Source organism: Patagioenas fasciata, chromosome 16 (assembly GCF_037038585.1).
Source record: "Patagioenas fasciata isolate bPatFas1 chromosome 16, bPatFas1.hap1, whole genome shotgun sequence".
Classification (NCBI taxonomy): domain Eukaryota; kingdom Metazoa; phylum Chordata; class Aves; order Columbiformes; family Columbidae; genus Patagioenas; species Patagioenas fasciata.
In genome coordinates, this window is record NC_092535.1 from 5768566 (window position 1) to 5787872 (window position 19307).

Sequence of the window (19307 nt, forward strand, 5' to 3'; positions counted from 1 at the left end):
GCGGACACGTGCCGGAAGTTACGCTGAGAGAGCCGGGGCTGTCAGCGCGACAAAGCGCACCCATCCGAACGCAGCGCGGGGTGTGTTGTGACAAAAGTCTCGGGCGCGCGCAATGCGCATGCGCCTCATGGAGCGCTCCCGCGGGGAGGCCGCGCATGCGGTTTGCTTCCCCCGGCCGCGTTCTGCGCTGAGCGTGGCGGTTTCTGCTCTCCCTCCGGCGACCCGTAGGATGCCGCCCTCCGACCCGCCGCCGCGGGGTCAGGGGTCGGGCGGCCATCTTGTGGCGGCGGCCGGCTGTCGGTGAGGCGGCGTCGCGCCCTCCCCGCGGGCGGAGCAGGCCCGGCGCGGGCCGGCCCGCCGCCATGTCCTCCTTCTCCGAGTCGGCGCTGGAGAAGAAGCTGTCGGAGCTGAGCAACTCGCAGCAGAGCGTGCAGACCCTGTCGCTGTGGCTCATCCACCACCGCAAACACGCAGGGCCCATCGTCTCCGTCTGGCACCGGGAGCTCCGCAAAGGTACGTGGGCCGGAGGGCTCGGCCGCCGCCGCTCCGCTCCCCGGGCTCGGGCCGCATCCCGGCGAGGGGACGCGCTCCAGCCTCCCCTTCTTGGGCCGGTTCCTCAGGGCCGGCGGGGGAGGACTCGGTAACCTGGGAGCGGCCGCCGCTGTCGTGTGGTCGTTTATTGAACTGTATCGGGATTACCGCGCACAGCGGCGGGATGCGTGTGCTGGGGCGGGCGGGAAGCGCCGGGCAGTGTCGGCCGGGGGGGCCGGGCCGAGAGCGGAGCTGTGCCCGGCGGGTCCCGGCTGTCCCCGGGGAACCGGGACGTGCTCAGCTCCGACATTTTGCGGTTAAATTTCGGATTCAGGCCCCTTATCCGTTATGGAATTGCGCTGAGAAATGAGCAGTTCAGCCAGGTGAACGTGCCTGTAGAGATCTGTAGAAATGCTTTGGTGCTGTCATCCAGAAATATTTCGTAGTTCTTATCCTTGCAGATTAACTTAACCAAAGTTTACCTTTCTAAGTGCTGGTGACGTCCCACATGCGCCCCAGAGCAGTGGGGAGGGTCAGCGCTGGTGCCGTGTCCCCGGGCAGCCCCTGTCCCCCCCCCGGCCTGTGCAGCAGGTCCCAGCGGAGCCTTTCCCGCAGTCGCTGGAGCACATGGAGTGGGGATTTTGGAAAGCCGGGGCTTTACCCTGCTGTGGGAATGCCTGGTTTTGTTTTCGGCCTCGTGTATGTGGACGTGTGGCCGTTGTGCTCCGGAGAACCGCGTGTGCCGCCGGTGCTGCCTGTGGGAAAATAGAAACTGGAGGTGCAGGATGGGAAAAACTTCTGGTGTAGGGAAGAATTTTAACATTGCTTCAGCACAGCGTTGCCGGGAAAAATATTGGAGTCTCCACAATAGATTTTTCCTGCAATTTCACTCTGTTCTGAGTTAAGTCGTTCCATACCAATTTTTTTTTTTTTCCTGTAGTTAATGAAAAATAAGTCTGTTGTCACATTAATTTGCTGGTAGGTTAGAACAGCTCACTTTATTAAAGTGCTTAATGTTTATTTATTACGCAGCTTTCCTCAGGGTTGATGTGTCCCTGTGTGCAAAAAGTACTAAGCTCATGTTTGTTTTATAGATCAGTTAGGAAAAAGCCCAAGGAGAAGTAAGGCGATGAAGAACTACTTGACTTAAAGGTCTCTAATTTGCTTTGGTAGCATGGGAAAGTTTTGAACTTTGTTTTTAGGCTAAAAAGCTATAAGCAACTTTGAAAACCATTTCAACAATTCCAAGTGAAAGAAATGAGAAACAAACATTAATTCTCTTCTTTTTTCTTCCTTTTTTTTCCCTTTCCCAGCAAAATCAAGTAGGAAACTTACTTTCCTGTATTTAGCAAACGATGTCATCCAGAACAGTAAGAGGAAAGGTCCTGAATTTACCAGGGAATTTGAGTCTGTTCTCGTGGATGCTTTTTCTCATGTCGCCAGGTATGTTGCTGTGTTAGGCATTTCTTCAACTTTTTTCTCTAGAGATTGGTGTTCTCCTTGTACAAAGTCGAATTCGGTTGTGTTTTTTTACCAGGTCTCGGGGTGCTCGTACACTCTTTGGTAGAGATGTGATTCTGACTACTTTGCAGTGAAGAGCTGCTTAGCGCTGATATTTCTCTTTGGGGAAGCATGTTTATGTGTGAATCAGCCCCTGATGGCTTAAATATATTTGTTCTCTGCACACAATGCCTATGTGCTTTATTTTAATTGTTACCGAAAGGTCTTACAGATCTGTTCGGGGTGGAGAAATTGAATAGTTGCCACATAATGAATGGCCCTTCCCTGTTGCCTCTAAACCAGCTGATATTTTAGGTCACTGGGTTATCGTCAGTGTCCTGGTTTGAGCACGGATTCTTGTTGTGTTGCTTGTTGTAACGGTTATTTGATCGATAGTCTCCTTGCTGGGGGAAGAATGAGTTTTATACCTGAAAGGCAAGAAGACGCGCAGCTGCCATCCTATCCAAAATGGACTGTCATTTAGTTAGCATTTTCTCTAATTAGCATAATAATTCCTGTTATCACAATTGAGGTTGGTGCTGTGTGTTTGGGGGTGCAGCTCTGGGTGGCTGTGGAGCTTCCAGCACTGTGTGAGTGCAGTTAAGTGCCTAATGATCCAAACAACCTGCTTTTTAATTGGGATGTTATTGACTGAAACAACTGTTTAAAGTTAATACTCTGAGTTGTAAATGTGTCAGCTTGCGGGTGTGTTATAATTCTTCTTGCAAATTCTGAACAATAGCAAGTTTCTTCCTTCAAAACTTTTCCTCCTTTTACCCTGGGGTGGGAATGCGGGGCGCTTCCGGGCAATCTTTGGCCCTAATTAAAGGAGAAAATTGACCACAAATGTGTTTTGCAAGTTTGTCCCAGACAATATGAGAAAGATTCTCTCCAAATGTGCAAATATGGCAACAGACACAGCTGCTAGTTTGGAAGATGCTCTTTTAAAACATAAGGGATGTTTTTCAGCTGAATTATAATTGTTTTCTAATCTGTGAACAGAGAAGCAGATGAGGGCTGCAAAAAGCCCTTGGAACGATTGCTTAACATCTGGCAAGAGCGGAGTGTGTATGGCAGTGAGTTCATCCAGCAGCTGAAACTCTCTATGGAGGACTCCAACAGCCCCCAAACTAAAGGTAGGTGCCTGTTGCTCTTGTTGTCTGCCTCACTTTGGTTTTAAACTGGTACATGTTCTGCTGGGTGGAGGGGAGCTCAGGGCTCGTGGGGCTGAGATGTTGCCAACGCTGGACAGGTGATTCTTCAGGATTATCTTGGGAGAAGCCTGGGTTTGGTTAAACTGGCAGTTCGGGTTTGCAGGTGTGTTGCCGTGGGGCGGCAGCAGGACGCTGCGCTGCACGTGTTCTGTCTCTGCTTGCAGGCAGAGCGCTGCAGGGCTGGGGACAGCTCAGTGGGCACAGGGAACGCCTCGTGCGGGCAGAGCGCTGCAGGGCTGGGGACAGCTCAGTGGGCACAGGGAACGCCTCGTGTGGGCAGAGCGCTGCAGGGCTACCTCTGGGGTGAGCACAGCTCAGCAGGATGCGGGAGACTGTTGCATCCACCTTAAGAGTTGAATTGTCTCACTCTACATCTCTGAGCATGACCAGCTGGGCTCTTATAATGGTTTATTCAATATTGTTAGTACTTTCATTCTCTTTTTTTTTTTTTTGCATAGTTGGTATATTTTGTTACAATTCAACAAGGACTTTTTAATAATTTAAGTCTGGAATATATGTCCAGAAGTTTGTCTAGTCTCTTTTTTTTTTTTAATGCTGACTGATGATATTTTGGGAAAACAAGGACTTTGCATCATTTAACATCATTAGAATATCATGGTTATATCCTTATTATTGCATGAGCCAGATGTGAGAAACTGAGCATAAGCGTCTTGTGTTTACTGCTTTCGTGCTGCTTTGGCAGAAGCTGCTGCCTCTTCTGCAGCATCAGAAAACGTTTAACCAGTAGTGCTGTACTGACAAGGGCAGCAGCAGGACGCGTGACCTGTGACAGGTGAGGGTTGTTATCAGCCAGTGTTCTGTCAGGGGAATATTTGTCCGCTTTGCAGCTGAGGGAACTGTCAGTGTCTTCACATCACCTGCAGTCACATTGCTGCTTTGGCTGGATTTTGCTCTGTTCCTCACAGAGCTGCAATAATTTGTGAGCGAGTTGGCTTGGCCATTAGCAAAGTGCTCTAATGCTGGTCTTAGGTGGTGAAGATGAGCAAGATACATCTACTGGAGTTGGTAATTAATACAGAATGAATACAAGGACATGAGCATTAATACAAGACGTGTATGTGCAGACATCTATCTGGGGCTGTAGGTTTGTGTTTTCAAGGTGCTGCTTCAGGCCCAAGTCCTGGCTGGTGCTGCGGCAGCAGCTTCCCAGCCTGCCCTGCCTGGAGTGGAGTGTCCAGGGGGTTTGGCCATTTCTCCAACACTGGAGGCACCAGCCCTGCCTGGGGGTTCTATGCCCACGGGGAGTGGGCAGGGTGGGGGGTACGGCCTCTGTGCCAAACCTCACACTGAGGGGTTCTGCTTGCGTACAACGCATAGGGCACTGCTTGGTGTAAGGGACAGAATTTATTTACCTGAACTCCTGTTTGAGTAATGGAGGGGTTGAAACTGTTGATTTAAGGTATCACACATAGGGGAGTGTTTCACCAGTGTTTGATTTTTAATGTGAACAAAGTGCTACTGTGTGTCCAGGGACAGGTGGTTCCTGGGGAAGCAGCAGGACCCCCGCTCCATGTGTCCTCCTGTGGCTGGTGGTGTGCTCATCCCTGCTACTGTTACCTTCTCCATTTTTACATGTTTATGCAAAATCAAACCTCTCCCAAGTGTAACAGACTTGTCTCTGTGGGAAGCAGAACCAAGAAATACCAATGTTTTAAGAACTGCTGTGTGTACATCTTCACTTGTCCAGAACTTCTGATTTGTCTGGGTAACTGGAAATATTAATGTAGTGTCTTTTATTTGAGGGAGCAGTTCAGGCCTTTTTGTGAATGTGAATATTGCTGCCTTGTCAATTCATTGTTAGAAAGAAATGGAGATTTTTAAACTAAGAGAAAAAGAAATTTAAAAAAACTCAGCAGAGTTCTCCTGAGCTTTTCTCCTTGTTTTGACTGGCTTGTTTTCAAATTAGCTGCTTAATGGTAAGAGCTAGTTTCATGTGGGATTTTCATGGATTTCTGAGATAAGTCGGTGTTTGTCCAGCTTCTGGTGACTATGTATGTTGCAGAAGGCTTTGTTGTAGTCATTCTGTTCTGTTTTCAAACAGATGAAGGTAAGCGAGATGGATAATAATGTGTTGGGTTTTACAAATCTAACATGTATCATAAAAGGGGAAAACTGTAGTACACTGCTCCTCCAGAATCGTTCTGACGTCCTGGGTTTGTCTGTACCCAAGGTAGACACAGCTGGGAAATAACTACCAGTGTCTTTAGATTGATACAAGGTTGTGCCATTAACATTTTGAAGCTCCCTAAGGGTATCTGGTGCTGTAATAATGAGTATTCTTCTTTTCAGCCCAAGATATGGTTTAAATTCATCTGGTCTGTCTTTCAAATAACGGTTACCTATAGAACTTCACAAGTCAAACCCCCTACTACAGTAGCTGTGAAATGGGCTTTCCTTGCACGTTTCCCTGCAGGCAGAAGTTTCTGCTCATGCAACTTGTCCTATAACTGTGTGCTTAACTGTCAGAAAAGGTGGGTGATGTAGCTGTGCTGGGACTGATAAATCCTCATGTGAAATAAGGACTTTTTTTTTATTGGAACCCTTTGCGCAGTTCCCTCCAGTGAAAGGCGTTATCTACACGGGGAGTTCCCTACCGTGTGGTGTGGCTGCTTCATGAGCGAGGAGATGAACTTTACCAAGTCCTCATGAGAGCAGATAATAATTTTGTGTTGCCTTAAGATTAAAAAAAACCACACATAAAGCCACTGTTTTCAACAGAGCCAAGTTGTTGCACTCTAGTTACCCTTTTGAATGTGTGCATACGGATTCCACAGCTTATTTCTCTTTTCTCTGCACATGAGCCTGGAGTCAAATCAGAGCAGCGTGTTTACCTGTAAAACGCGTCCTGAGGAGATGAGAACAGGTGGGTGGGAAAGTCTCCCAGCTGGAGGAAACCTTGAGCTTCGTGGCCAAGGTCTGTGATGCTGTGAGCTTTCTCAGGCACCAGAAAGGGTTTGAAGACGGAAAGGCTGGTGGAGAAACACCTTTACGAGTCTTGCTGGACACTGCAACAGCGAGATAACAGCACCTGGAGTTTCACTGCAAAGCTGTTATGACAGCATTTGGTCACTTTGGAGAAGCAAAGTGCTTTGCTCTTTGAAGGCTTGCGGGGAGCAGTTTGGTTTCTGAGCTGTGGAGGAGACCCTGAGGAGCAGGAGGGCTGACTGCATCTCCAGTAGTGGCTTCTCAGGCTTCTTTATGGCTGTGTCAGGAATGGCCTCGTGATTTTCCTGCCAGAAGCTGCCCGTGTTCTCCAAGGATACCCCGATTGTTTCAGAAGTTGGGTTACACACCACCGCTGGGTTCGGATCAGTTCCTGGTGCTCTTAATGCTGGCTTTCCTCTTCCCTTCTGGGATTTGAGGGGCTTTTTCAGAAGTGCAGGCTGCAGTGGTCCAATTACTTTTGGCTAGCAGCTTTTGAAAGCTACCTGAGCAAGGTGTGTTATAACTGATGCCTGGGTTCCTGCCTCTCAGAGTCCTCTTCCGCTGTATGCTCTGGAGTTTGAAAATAAGAAGTGTGGAGTTTATTTTTCTATCTTGCTGTAATGGTGATGGTGTTTCTAGGACTCCTCAGTGGGGTCTTCTACTGCCCTGGTTTGCCAATGCCAAGGAAAGAAGTGCAGCAGTCCACTGTTATGTTATGCTGTTCATGCCCAAAATGCTGTTTCAGTAGAGTCTTTCCAATCCAACTCCCTTGGTCTTGTTCAGATGGGAAATTCAATTCTGAATCCTCACCGTTAGAGCGGTAAGCAGGCACAATACTGTCTTGTGCTAGACTGGTTGGCAACACAGCAGGAATAGCTCTTCAGCAATTTGAATCCAATTCTCATTTTAATTTTCCTTTCTGTGCCCACTACATGCATTCTTTTATTGATTATCTTGTGTTTAGCCTTTGGTTAATTACTTCGTGGGAAGTGCACACAAGTGATAAATATTGATGACAGGTCGTCCTGGGCTGCACAACTTTAACTGCTCTCTTTGGTCATTTTGTCACCTGCGCATCTCCCTTGAGCTCAGCTGGTCCCTTTTGCAGAGCTTGGTGGACAACAGCTGGTTTTTGTGTTGATCTGGTATCTTTTCAGTCAGATTATCAAGCATTATTACACGTATGGTATACATACAATACTTAGTCTGTACCTTTTTCTAGCCTAGGTAGCTTTGCTCTAGCATGCATCAAAAGTAATTTGGTTGAGAGTAACTGTTTTCTGTGCTTCTTTGCCTTGCATTGAGTAAATCTGTTGTCTAACAGAGATGTGTTTGTGTCAGCCTCATGAGGGTTGTTCAGCTTTTTCTCACAGCAGCATGTACAGCACCTCTGACTTTGTCTCTGTGGAAATAAAGCTTTTCAGACATATGTCCCACCTGACAAGCAGGGAAAGTTCTGGATTTAGGGACAGACTCTACTGTTTCCTTCCTCATTAGAGCTGGGCAGACTGATCTCATTTAAAATCAAGTGTCCTTGGGTTTTCTTGTGAATCAAATGTTTTCCTTGAACTCCATGATTATCTTGGCAAGACTTTGATTCCATTGAAGGGATGTTCACAAGACTGTCCAGAACTTTCTTACAAATCACCCTGGCCCTTATGAATTCTGGTGGCAAGTCTGAAGAATGATGTGTCTTCTTCTGAAGGCTCTGTGACTGGAGCAAAGGCTGCACTGGGACTTCAGATGCATTCAATAAACTGTCTCTCCCCTTTCAAGCTCAAGTATGCTACGCTGATGTTCATTTAACTGACACTGCCTTGCTGTATGAAATCCTTATTTCTGAATGCTCTGAGTTACCTGCTTGGAGGTTGGTTCATGCTCTGCCTGTTGCTGTCATTGCTGGGTTTTTGTTTCACAGAGCTGTCCTTCTACTCTGACAATCAAGTGGAAGGCTGAATAATCAGTGGTCATTCAGTTCATGGTAGGACCACAGTGAGCATATATTTGGTGCAAAATGATAACATGAAATTCTTCTGTCCATGTGTATCTTGGCGTCGATGTGTCATTTCTGCTGGTAGAAATCTTGAGCTGTGTACATGGTATGAACCAGAGAATCAGAGCAGGCTTGGAGACCCACCGTTCATCGGCAAATAGGGTGTTTACTTGCCTTTCGTCCTTCAGTGTAGGAGGCACAAGTATGTGTGCAGTGCACACGGCTGATATGGAGACTGTATCCTTGTACTTGCACATACAGGATGCATGTGTGGCAAAATCAGCCTTTTATTGCCGTTTTGCCTTTGAGTGTTTGGAATATGGTGCCAATGTGAGAGTCCAGCTGTGGTCACCCTTCTCTTTAGAGAGCTTCATCATCAGAGCATGTGGTACCTTTTTTTTAAAGTAGAGATAGTCAGGGTGGGCAGATCTGGCATCCAGATGAGTTGCTTATGTGTGTCTTCAGTTGCAGAGGAGAAGAAGTCGTTGAAGCGGACTTTTCAGCAGATCCAAGAGGAGGAAGATGACGATTACCCCGGGAGCTACTCGCCCCAGGACCCCAGCGCTGGGCCGCTGCTGGTACGTGGAGAGCGGGGCTGAGGCACCTCCTGTGGGTGCAGCCACGAGGTGGAGCTGCCCACAAGTGCTTTCATGGGGACATTCATGTGGGGCTTGAGAAATCCCTGTGAAATAGAACTGGTTCTTTTTTCGTGTTGGAACGCTGTACCGCTCCTGGGTGATTGCGTGTAGTCTAAACCAAGTCCGAGTGGCACTACCAGTAGAGAATCTGAAAGGGCTGCTGGAAGAGCAGACCATATTCTAAATTCTTGCAAAGATCAGTATATAAACTCTCAAACCCAAAGTTGTAACACAGTTAAATATTTTTTTTGTAGAATCTCTCTCTCCATGAGCTATTAAAAAGCCCAACCTTTGATAGATGTGTATGAAGCTGGTTAGGAAAACCAGTTCTGAAGATTTTATTTTAGTAGGAATTAAATAGAGAATCATTCTGAGCATTTAAGGCTACAAAATGAGTGTGTTAAACCTCAGATGCAGTGACCACAGCCACAGGAAATGGCTTAAAAGTTACCTGGTTTTAATGTTTGCTTACTTGTAGACTGAGGATTTGATCAAAGCCCTGCAAGACCTGGAAAATGCAGCATCAGGAGATGCAACAGTGCGGCAAAAAATTGCCTCCTTGCCTCAGGAAGTTCAAGATGTTTCATTACTGGAGAAAATTACAGGTATGGAACTGGAAGATGAATAAACATGGGTCTGATGAATAACTTAGAAATCAAAGGTGGTTTTCTTCAGATAATCAGAAGGTACAGTGGAGTGAGTTCCTGCTTTTATGTCCTTGTTGTGTAGCTCTTGAGTAATGAATAGGCAGCAATCCTGAGAAGTAAGGCTGAAGATGGAAATTCATAGCTGCTTCCATTTTTTTGGCTTGGACCAAGGCTTTTGTACTTGAAGAACATCAATGGCATTTTGCAAGAACGTAAAAGACATAGGGCCAGAGTTCTCAAATGGATGTACTGGATTTTGAACACCTTGACTGTCAGATATTTTTGAGTTTTATCAGACTGTGCTGAGTACACGCATAGTCCTTGGTTGCTATGGAAAAGGAAACTTGCTACCCCCATTAGTCTGTCAGTCGTTGTTTAAATGGGCTTTTACAATTGTATTTGAAAAATAATAGAAGCATTTGAAGGTTGAACTGATTTGACTCTCGTTCCTTCAAGCAGTTTTAATGTAGAATTCATTATGAGCTGCCATTTATTTAGTCCTTTATAATATAATCTTACAGTGTCTAACTGTGAAGACTAGTGTTCAATTCGTATCTTTGCTCATATACATTAGGAGTTGTTCAAAGAAAAGATCAATTAAAAAGTGCAAATCGTGTTTAAATGTGAAAACCACCTGATTTGTTCAGACTGCACTTCCAGAATTCAGTTAAACTTTCGATTAGCCAGTTTATAGAGGCTAACTTCATAGATTTATCACCCCACCAGCCATCAACATTTCTTCAAGGATAAAAGGCCATCAGTCATGTCAGCATCTCAAAAGCACCATTCTTGGGCTGTTAGTCCTGTTTGCTTTGTATCCCCTTCAGCGGGAACTCCCATTTTCCTGTCAAGCAAGGAGAGTGTTTATGAGTGAGATGTTATTGTGTGTGTGGCTGGGGAATTGCAGCCCCTCTGTCAGAGAGGAAAGTTCTAAACTTTGTCCTCTGTGTTACCCGACCCTTGTGCACGCAGACAAAGAGGCGGCCGAGCGACTCTCGAAGACAGTGGACGAGGCGTGTCTGCTGCTGGCCGAGTACAACGGGCGGCTGGCGGCCGAGCTGGAGGACCGGCGGCAGCTGGCACGCATGCTCATCGAGTACACCCAGAACCAGAAGGACGTGCTGAGCGAGAAGGAGAAGAAGCTGGAGGTGAGTATTGGTGGCAGGGAGCCGACTGCCTCACCACACACTCCTGCTCGGCCCCTCATCTGCGTTTCTCTCAGGGGAAATGATTCTAGGTGTGAGCGTTACATTTGGAGTAAAACAGGAGTATGGATGCAGTGTAAAAAGTCTGGAGGAGACAAACGTGTTCTGGTGTTCAGTCTAGTATGTTTTAATGCATGTGGATGTGGAAAGCCCAGAACTCGGTACTTTTTAAAGAAAAATAGGCTCACCTAACAAAGTTTCTGCAGATTTACTCTATTTTTTTAATTAAATTGCATTTCCAAAAATTCAATGTCCCTTTGCCACAATTAGCTGGTGCTTTTTTAGTTGTTGGTTTTTTTTTGTTATTCTTTTCCTTATGGTTGGGTGCCCCTCATCTGCCTTCCTAGGCTCTTCTTGATAAGGAGATGCTGTTTAAGCAAGATCTTCTGGCATCCATCCTTCAGCAGCCACTTCCCAACAGCTTCAGGGAAGGGGTGTGAACTGGGCTGATGGGGAAGGCCGGTGACTCGCGTGTCCTGCCACAGCTCCTTGAACACGGGCAGGACGCCAGCAAACGCACCAACAGGGCCTGAGCACCAGCTGCATGTCCCAGGGGCTGCTGCGCCCGCCCTCCATCTCAAGCGGGCTCTCTTGGAGGAGGTTCTTTGAGCGCCACATCCTGCGAGCAGTGGGGACGTTTAATTACCGGCCGTGACTGCGTGTCACTCTGCCATCTGTTCAGCGGCCCCAGGCGGCACGTGAAGCGCTTCCCTGCACCGCAGGCTGCTGGTGCTGTGAGCAGCTGCTGCTGGGGGAACAGGAGCTGCTGCAGAGGACAAAACCTGCTACAAGGAGACTCTGCTGGAGCACGTGCAGCCTCTGCTCGCTGTCGTGACAAACTCGTCCTCTGACAGCCAGGCAACATTGTTCTGGGGGAAATTTGGGATGTTTCTGTTGTCATAGGTGTTTATACCAGAGTTTGTCCATGTCTTGTGGCTGTGAACGTTGCTTTTCCCCAAATCAACCAAACAGGTGCTGATGCTGCACTCAGAATTAGAGTGGATAGTTAATAATTCTGTTAGCTTGTTTAGCTTGAATTTCTTCAAGCATAGGGTCTGCCTTATGACCGAATCATTAAAAGGCACTTTCAGGTGTGGGTATGACAGATGCCATAAAACCAAATCCTGTTTGGCACCTGATTTATTTGCTGAATACAAGTGGAAGTTTTGCATTGTTCTTTCTTTTTTTCCTTGCTGAAAGGACACCTGTCTAGTAGAAACACAGATATGTGTGTGTGTGTATAAAGATATAAATGATAGAAACAATGCTCTTTCCTTTTTTAAAAAAATAGGTAGCAAGATGCTGCACATCATTGTTTTAAAAAGCCTGGAACAGTCCATTAATTTGAGTCAGTTTGAGACAGTGAAATTAAGAAATTCACAATGAATGTAATCCTGAAAATCAGGCAATTCGCTGGCTGAGTTCTTTTGTTAATAAGAATAATCCTGCTGATAGCAACAGGACAGGTTTCTTGCCCACTGTTGAATGTACACACATTCTTAAATATGTTGGAAGCTAAAGAATGATCTTATGAAGTATCTGCTTAGGTTGGCGTCTTTGCCATTTTGCCAGACAAGGTGGCCTTAGTACTGTGAAGTCTGAAATGAGTGGCAGGAAATGCCACTCCAGAACTCAGTGAACACGAAGGCACAATTCATATTGGTGTCAAATCTCACATCTTAGCTGGGGGATGTTGCCTGATTAAAGCGTTGCATTGTTCTCGAGTTGTAGGGGTTAATAAATAGTGGAAGACGTTGGTTACAGATATGGCAGGCATATCTGCTCATCAGTTTTCTTTGAGTCTTTGATGTTCTCACAGCAACGTTAGTGATAAGCCTGGATTTTCCTTTGTAGTGCTAATAAGCATTTTAATAGGAGGCTCTGAAATTCTTGTAGCAATTAAGAATGTATTAAAAACCAAAACATTTACTCCAAGCAAAGACTGAAATAAGAAAACAACTTGAACCAATCTAATTTTACAGATCTTCTCATTGTGTGATGTGCTCTCTCCAGTTATCTTTTCCAGCATCTTGGGTACTACCGACTGGGAGTTTTTCTCTCATGCAGTCAGTTTCCTGACTCGGCTGAGATGGCGTTGCAGGTAGAGGTGGATTGTTCACTTCGCTGTGCTCATCTTGCCCGGGCTGCCAGTTGGGAAGGGGTTTCTGGTGGGAACACGACTCAGGCCTTTATTGTAAGACATGGAAGTGTCTGATTTGGAAATCACTCTGGATATTTTGTGTACTTCATTTACTCACAAAGCAAAGTCTGTCACTATGATAATAATGAAGTTAGCTCATCTACATCTTTTGAAAAGCAGCTTCTGTGGTCTAGAGAGCTGCAGTTGTTTACTAATCCTGTTAATACTGTCCCTTGTGAAACATGGCAAATTCTCAAGACATACACAAACTCGGTGTATTTATGTCTGGTGGGCTAATGCTCAGCACACTTGGCAGTGTCAAAACCCTGGGACACAGAGCTCTTGTCATCAGCTGCAGAAAAGCTGTTCAGTTGAGGGACAGGGTGCTGGGAAGAGTGGTTTTGGGCAATGAATTACAATTCGATGTTGATCCTGACTGTTGTGACTGAGCTGAGAGTCTGCGGTGCTCAACCACTGGTGGGAGGGAGGAGGCTGCACAGAGCCCCAGGGTTGTGACATACGGACAGACAGACACTGCTCGGAGGGCAGCACTTGAACAAATCAAAAGTGTATTAACTAGCATTACTTTGCTGGGGGCTGCACCAAAGCTGATGCTACACAGCCCATAGCAAGATATATATTTTTAAGGGTCAATATTCCCTAGATTAACTTACTAAAAGGAATGGTGGATACTGGTGTTGAACATCTGAACAAATCAAGTGCTTATATGTGCTGCTCATGTACTTGCTGAGCAGGAACATGACTGTCCTGGCTTTAGAAAGCTTTTCTTTTTGAGTATTTTCTCCTGACACCCTTCATATTGGTCATTTCTTAGAAATACGTTGTAATTGTGACACTTCATTCTAACACGTTTTAATGTTTCAGAGTACTTTGGCTAGGAGGCAAGCAGCAAAGCTGAGGAATACCTAAGCAGCCTGCTATATTAGCGTTGTGTATTTAATGTTGTAAGAAGATTTTACACAGCCATACAAACATATGACTGTCAAACCTCTTGCTTCGCTACGGACTCTTTTCAAATTCCTGTTGAGCTGCTGGTGCGTTTTCCCCTGACTTCTGTGGACTTTTGTTCTCGTACATCTGGCTGAAGCTGCAGCGTGTCAAAACTGAGACTGGCTGCTCTTCCTCCTTGCGTTCTGAATTCTCATTAATGCTGAACTAGATGTTTTCCAGCAGCTGCAATTGCTGTGATGACTTACAGCGTGTTCCTGCTTGACCCCGAGCAGGGATGGAAGTGTCCAGTGCAGATTCGAAGCTGAAATGAGATGAAGCCTGTGCTGTGACTCGCCGAGGTGAACTGCGTGGGGCAGCAGCCCTCGGGCTGAATATCCTGTCACATCGATTGCAGTCGGGTTTATAATGTTCAAGCCAGGCTGCTTTGGAATGCAGCCCTTCTGTCAGATTCTTCAGTGGTGTTTAATTCTGATTTTGCATTTCTTTCAAGGACTAAGGATCTGATTGACTTGGCCGCTGTGGGTGTTGAATCCCGCATACTGAAAGGGAATGTTGATTAGGAAAAGCATCCGCGTGGCACAGTGCCAGTTTTTTCTGTATCATCCTAAAACTCCTGCTTACAGCAAAGATCTCATTATTTGGACTAAAAAAAGCAAATAGCATCCAAATACTATTAATCTTAATGAAAGCCACCTCTGCAGCGAGGCAATTAGCTAGACACACGGAGTACAAACTAAGACCTCAGAAAACCGTGGCTTCTTTTAAGTGCACTTCATATTTTTTCCGTTTTATAGAATGGATAGATGTTATGCAAAACCTGCAAGGTGCAGTTTGTGCTCTGGCCTGTCGGCACCACATTGGGTACCGGAGCAGATGGAAAGTTCTGCAGCGGGGTCTGTGCTGCGGATTCGATCTGCACAGCAAGTATTCGTCTCTTCTAGGAAATCTTGGGTTCCCAAGTTACTCCTTTAGAACGTCATTTCCATTCCTGAATTTAGTGACCTTTTTCTGAGCCAGATTTCATAATGATTTTGGGGCTGTTGTTGCCTTTTCCTTGTGAGCATCTTTTTTTATCAATAGGTACAATTTAGGCCTTACTGCTCTAACAGACTTTGGTGTGGACTAGTTAAACCCTGCACTAACCTACTAGTAAGGTAGAATTGTTAGAATTGAATGGAGATAGTTCTCAAGGTGACTTGATCTTTTTTTTGTCCTGTGTACCCAAGTCTGTGTTTGAATTGAGGTGTTTCTGATAGCTCAGTACTGCAGATAGCTCTCAGTGCAGAGTATCCCTGAAAATGTTAGGAGCGATATTTTCCTTACCATTTTAAGCTGTTAATTGTGATTCTGGGAACAGGCTGTTGCTGTTGTGCGTAGGAATCGCTCCCAAGTCCTCGTGTTTGCCGGAGCACAAGTGTGGTCTGTACGCCTCCCGATGCTGCTTCGTTCGTCAGCGTGTGTGCTCGGAGCTGGGCCACCAAGGCATTGCAAAAATTCTCGCTCCCCCAAACAGTTCTGTCAGGAAAGAAATATTGTTTGGATCTAATACAATTTTAATATTTACACAAATCGTCTTCGGCTAAAAAACCCATAGTGTCTTGCTCCTGAGCGTCCCTAGAAGCAGCGTGTGCTGGTCCTCCTGCCAGTTCTGCCCTATGAGCGCAGAACATTGATCTTCCCGGGGAACAGACGTTGCGTTGTACCTGGCTTTACACAATTCTCGTGCATGGGTCTTGGAAATTCAAGCATCATTTGAGATTTTTTGGCCTGTACTTGGAATTTTCACCTTCTACCCCTTTATCAGGCTGGGAGGACTTGCCAGCTGCCTTGCTCTTCTTGGTTTCTTTCCTATCTTTAGTAAGAATTACTACGGAAAAAGAAAACCTGCTGATATTCACTCTTGACAGTGTTTGGCATTCTTGAGAAAGTGCTGCCCTTTCTTTCTTGGCTTGGTATCCATCACTCCCTGACAACGTCCTGAGTTACGACTTTTTTTAAGACAGTCTTCTGGGGGGAAAAGCAAACCCTCCGAATGCAGTCTCTTCCCCATTCTTTCCATAAGCATTTGGAATACAGTAACACAGTAGGTATCTTTGCCCTGTCCCGTCCGTGCGGGAGCTGGTGCCGTGTCCCTGCCCTGCAGGTCCCTCCCTGACTGCCAGCAGCAGATGCTCCGTTTGCGTCTCTCCCTTTCCCCAGCGTTGGCTCCGCCATGTCTTGCAGAAGTACACGCGGTGCAGCACTTCACAGCTTTCCTCCTCGGCTGCTCCTCTGTCCCCGTGAACAGCTCCGTGAACAGCACGCTGGCGTTTGTGAAGCTGGTGGAGTTTTGTTTGAGCTTGACTATTTCAGCACATATCCCACGTGCATTAAAAGGGGTGTTTGGTTATGGCGGTGTGTTAACTCGCTGAGCCTCACAGAAGGATTTAAGTTGGAAATAAGCTGTTAAAGGGCATTCTTACTTGGTACTGGCAGGAAATTTATGGAATATATTTGTACAGCCACTCTGGGTGCAGGGCTATTCTGTGCTGTTGCAATCAGCTGCTGCTCTCGCTATTCTAATTCAAAATAATGAAACGCAGAGAATGGAAACTCGCTTGTAACCCTGCAGGAACTGCTCTGCTTTGATATTTGGAGAAGGTGAAGAGAATTTCCATCACTGAGAAGGTTAGAAAGATGGGATTAAAGTTGTAAACTCTTCAGAAAGATGCTTTGATTAAATGCACGTCTAGTTTTACTTGATCTTCAAAGACAGACTTCTGTTCTCTGGTAAACTGTTCTCTTTGCCAAGTAATTAAGAAATGAAAAGTTAATATTACAACTGACTATGGAAGACCGTGTACAGTTTTTCTTCAGCTCGTTGTTGCCTGCATTGTGGAAGTGCTGTGGAAGATCTGCCATGCCCCCAAACCTGCAGGCCCCAGTGGTGGGTTCTGTGACAGTGCCGTGGGGCAGGATTGGTGCTTTGGGGATGCCAGAGCCTGGGGACAGGCTGCGATTTTGAGTCATGTAGCAGTTACTCAGGGAACCAGGATCTTGCCACCTGCTCCCAGAGTTCTTACCTGGAAAATACTCCTGGCTTAACTACAAGCTCCGTTAATTAACCTGTGCTTAATCTTGGTTCTGTTTCCCTCAGGAGTACAAGCAGAAGCTCGCTCGGGTGACCCAGGTGCGCAAGGAGCTGAAATCCCACATCCAGAGCCTGCCGGACCTGTCGCTGCTGCCCAATGTCACAGGAGGGCTGGCGCCACTGCCGTCGGCTGGTGACCTGTTTTCCACAGACTAGGACAGACTGTCCCCAGTTTCCGCTGCCAGCAGAAGGAAGACGACTGGTGTTGGCTGGAAATCCACTCTTCCGAGATCTGCAGTAGGAAGGAACTTGCAGATGCTGCTTTCGGCCTCTCGGCTGCTCCTGTTCTCCCCCGCGCCTTCTGCGTTTCCTCACGCTGAGGGGAGGAGAAAAGTGAGGTTTTGTGAGCTCAGAAGGGGGTGGGGACAGTCCAGATAGGAAGACGTGTCTCATCTTTTTCCATACTCTTTAATTGCTGTTTGCTCTTAGCACTTGTTACCCCCACAAAAGTCATGAGAATCGTGTACATACATACCTGGAAAGTTTTCCAAGAAAGGCTGACCATATAACATCTTTTCTCTATAAACATATTGTATTATTTCTGAATAAGTCTTGTCTGTTTTAGTTTGGTTTCTGCCCCTCGTCTCTGAGCAGTGGGGCGGCCGGTGCGCTCCCAGGGCTGACAACGCGCAGCGGAGCCGCGCGGCACTTACCGAGCACTGGTACAGAGAAATACTGTCCTTGAGTCTACAGTTCTCGTTCTGCTGTGGGACTGACATGGACACAGTTCCCGTTCGGCGTGTACAGCAATGGGAACTCGCCACAGGCAATAAAAATAAGCAGCTTTTCTTTGTGAATTAGAGAGAGCTTCTCTGCTGAGCAACGCAGAACTGGATATTACCTGAATGAGAATGAGAGGAAGTTTTGTTCTAGCTACCTTAGATTTATACCACATTTTTCTTCTTTCTTATACAAAATCAGATGGTTGCAGAAGCTGGAATGGTGTATTGCAGCTGGTGACATCCCGGTGGCCGGCACTGTCTGATCCGCTCTGAGAATGGTCTCTGTAGCTTTAGTGAAGTTATTCGATGAACAGAAGTTAAATGTGGTATAAATATTTATCTATCTAGAAAATAGACCCATATATATACACATATCCTGTATGCACATGTACCATGTCCATGCATGTAGATATTAGAAGGATGTACTTCATTTTGTGTTGCAGATTATTGTGAATTGATTTTTATAATTGGGAAAAGTCAGGAAAAAAGTCCAATTTAAGATACTCTTAACCGCATTATTTTGCTAGTTGATGTTTAGCTGCCATGGGGGCAGTGACATTTCGGTTTGTGTGTTAGGTTAACAACCTGGACTCTGATCACTGAAAAGCATTCCAATTTGGATAACAATTCTGTTTAAACTTAGCACATCTCACTAGAAAACATTTGATCTGGTAATGCAGGTTTTGTAACACAGGCTGAAATGGGTTGAGTGACGTGCTGTGGTTGTGCCTCCCTATAGTCTTAAGCTGCTGTTCTCACAGACATGAGAGGAGACCTACAGGAACACAAAGCTTGTTCTGTTTGCTCAGTAATTTATTGTCCAGTTATCCAGAACCTATTCAGCACTCAGTTAAAACACGTAATAACGCGTTTTTTGGTCACTAAGTTGTTCAGAAGCTCCCGTCCTTTTCTCCTGCCGCTGCAGTGTGTCTGTGTTCTCAGAACTCGCACCCTCGCTGCCCAGGCCCTGGGGCCCGTCCCAGACGCTGTCCGTGGCTGAGCTGTTCCTTCCCGGCTGCCTTGGTTGTGCAGCCTCGTGGGGGCCAAACGTTCCTCACGCAAGCACTGGACGTTCTCTCTGCTTTTGCCAAAAATGAAAAACAAACTCCCCTCCCCAAGCCTCGAAAACCCAAACCAAAAGACTCATTTCTGTCCTGTCGCAGCTCGTGGAGTCACCCGAGGCTGTTTAACCAATAGTTGTTCTGACCATTGATTGAATGTGTAGCTGTTAGAGGACAAAAAAGCTGTCATAAAAAAAATAATGTAGACAAGTGTGTTGGGATCTCACGCCATTGTTTTGGGCAGATCTGTGAGAGAGTTGTATGTCTTTTTTTAATTGAAATGTTTTGATTTTTTTTTTTCCCAAATATATGTGTGTGTTTTATTTTGCTTAATTTAATTGAAGTCTTGTGGTTTTTAATTTTATTTGTTTTACTTTTTGGGCAAAGGGCATCTGGTGAACTGGGTGACGTTCTCTCAAGGTTGAACAGATTTCCCCCAAAGTGTGTCTTTTTTTTAACAAAAGCTCAAATCTGTATATGAATTGATTCAGGAATTAATTTAGACGTATAGGCTGCCATTTGTGCCAGCAGTATATTCTGAAATGTCTCATAGATATCTATTTTTGAATAAAGAGGGTGTCATTGAGTAGCAGTGGTCTCACTGGTTT

The 19307-nt window shown here is 46.0% G+C and overlaps 1 protein-coding gene across 2 annotated transcripts; it reads left to right on the top strand.

Moving 5' to 3' along the window:
* The first annotated feature begins 262 nt into the window (after positions 1-262).
* On the top strand, positions 263-19288 carry RPRD1B (regulation of nuclear pre-mRNA domain containing 1B). Of its 2 annotated transcripts, none has more exons than XM_065849841.2 (7): positions 263-513; positions 1845-1974; positions 3034-3167; positions 8656-8762; positions 9301-9427; positions 10442-10617; positions 16923-19288. In XM_065849841.2, exons 1-7 carry the CDS (start codon positions 363-365, stop codon positions 17070-17072), a joined length of 975 nt encoding a protein of 324 aa, XP_065705913.1. In that variant the 5' UTR covers positions 263-362; the 3' UTR covers positions 17073-19288. The 2 variants fall into 2 exon arrangements, with proteins under 2 accessions (XP_065705913.1, XP_065705912.1); XM_065849840.2 differs by having other exon boundaries at positions 267-513; positions 8650-8762.
* The last annotated feature ends 19 nt before the right edge of the window (positions 19289-19307 follow it).